This window comes from Myotis brandtii, unplaced genomic scaffold (genome assembly GCF_000412655.1).
Source record: "Myotis brandtii unplaced genomic scaffold, ASM41265v1 C42530588, whole genome shotgun sequence".
Taxonomy (NCBI): domain Eukaryota; kingdom Metazoa; phylum Chordata; class Mammalia; order Chiroptera; family Vespertilionidae; genus Myotis; species Myotis brandtii.
This window is the reverse complement of record NW_005325292.1, coordinates 1-1,631: the sequence shown is the minus strand read 5'-3', so window position 1 is coordinate 1,631 and position 1,631 is coordinate 1. Positions and strand designations below refer to the sequence as shown.

General features: G+C 34.8%; 1 protein-coding gene across 1 annotated transcript; it reads left to right on the top strand.

Moving 5' to 3' along the window:
• The first annotated feature begins 8 nt into the window (after positions 1-8).
• On the top strand, positions 9-1,623 carry LOC102254807 (cathepsin O-like). Its single transcript, XM_005853002.2, has 2 exons — positions 9-537; positions 1,113-1,623. Exons 1-2 carry the CDS (start codon positions 390-392, stop codon positions 1,214-1,216), a joined length of 252 nt encoding a protein of 83 aa, XP_005853064.1. The 5' UTR covers positions 9-389; the 3' UTR covers positions 1,217-1,623.
• Positions 1,624-1,631: the final 8 nt, after the last annotated feature.

Genomic DNA, 1,631 nt, shown 5'->3' with positions numbered 1-1,631 from the left:
ATATGCAGAATGTGTGTGTTACTTCTGGGAAATCTTCTCAACAGGAATGCAACACCTCTCCTTTCTACTCCCTGCTGAAAGGAATATATGTTAAATGGCTGGAGCTCCTGAAGCCATCTTGGACCATTAATTGAACTTGGGAATGGACACCTCACATGGCAGAATAATAGCATAAGAGGAGCCTGGGTTCTTGATATCTATTGCAGTCCTGGACTACCAGTCTCCTAGACTTCTTGTAGCCTCCATTGTTTAAGTCTTCTGTAATTGCAACCAAACCTATGTGTATCCATACAGAGATTAAAGAGATCGTTTTAATACAATATTCTTACCTTAAAAACTAAACTCCTTAACCAAATATTTTCTCTTTTGGTAGTGACCAAGAAGACGAAATGGCAAAAGCACTCCTTACCTTTGGTCCTTTGGTAGGGATAGTAGATGCAGTGAGCTGGCAAGATTACCTGGGAGGGATAATACAGCATCACTGCTCTAGTGGAGAAGCAAATCATGCTATTATCATAACTGGGTTTGATAAAACAGGTAAGTGCTGATAAGACTTGATTGATTGCTTTTCAGCTTAAGGTGATTGACAAATCACCTTAAGCATATAAAAAGTTAAAATGTGGTCATATATCTAAGTCCTCCTAAGACCTTTACTACTTTTCAGTAGACTTCTGGGTATAAATAACCCCATTGTGTTCCTCCTTATCAATTTTGGTGGATAACTTGTTAGAATGATGATAATTACTGATTTAAATAATGTGCATTTTCCATCTGAAGTATTTAGGATAATTGTTGGGAAAATAGAAGTGCCTATTGTTTTATCATACATATCTAACAATTATTCTTCCCTGTTTCTAATGCCCTGGAAATGTGTGTGTGTTTTCATTCTGTGCAAGTTCCGTATTAAGTGAAATGAATTCAAACATTTTTTTTCCAATAATTGGAGTGTGGCACTAAGTACAGTTCAAGTTTACTTAGCTAGCTTAAGTTAGCATTCTATTACAGTTTTAATCATTTTGTTAAAGCTACTAACACTGATCACGAAATAAAGTAAACATGCATTCACGCAAATATGAGTTTTTCGGGGTTTGTTGCCAATTTTTGTTTTGCAGGAACTACTCCATATTGGATTGTACGGAACTCATGGGGAAGTTCCTGGGGAGTGGATGGCTATGCCCATGTGAAAATGGGAAGTAATATTTGCGGTGAGTCATGAATTTGTGTTTAAAGCTCCAGCCTAAGTGTCAAGGAAGATATTCTGAATATATTAAAATTATAAACCTGTCCAATCCATAGTATGTTTCCAACATACTCACATCACTTAATAATTGATAAAAATAGAATAGTTTTTTAAAGAAGAGACACTATTGCACATATTCATGCTTTAAAAAGGAAGAAAGACTGTAGTAAAAACAAATATAATAAGCAAAACATAATAAGATAAACTAATAATTTACCAAAGTTAACTACTTCAAAATCCAGAGGCTTTTGGATTTAAAAATACTCAACTTAGGAGGCTGAAGTTCTCCAAAAAGTCCCCTCGTTCCAATTTTACTTGTTATAACTGTATGAGTTTTTCTTAATTTGTGCATTAATAATACTTGCACAAAGATTGTCAAGCATCACTTTTT

Coding starts and splice junctions, on each gene's coding strand:
- LOC102254807 (XM_005853002.2), top strand. CDS start 390: ATGGCAAAAGCACTCCTTACCTTTGGTCCTTTGGTAGGGATAGTAGAT. Junction 538..1,112: donor AACTGGGTTTGATAAAACAG/GTAAGTGCTGAT, acceptor TTTGTTTTGCAG/GAACTACTCCATATTGGATT.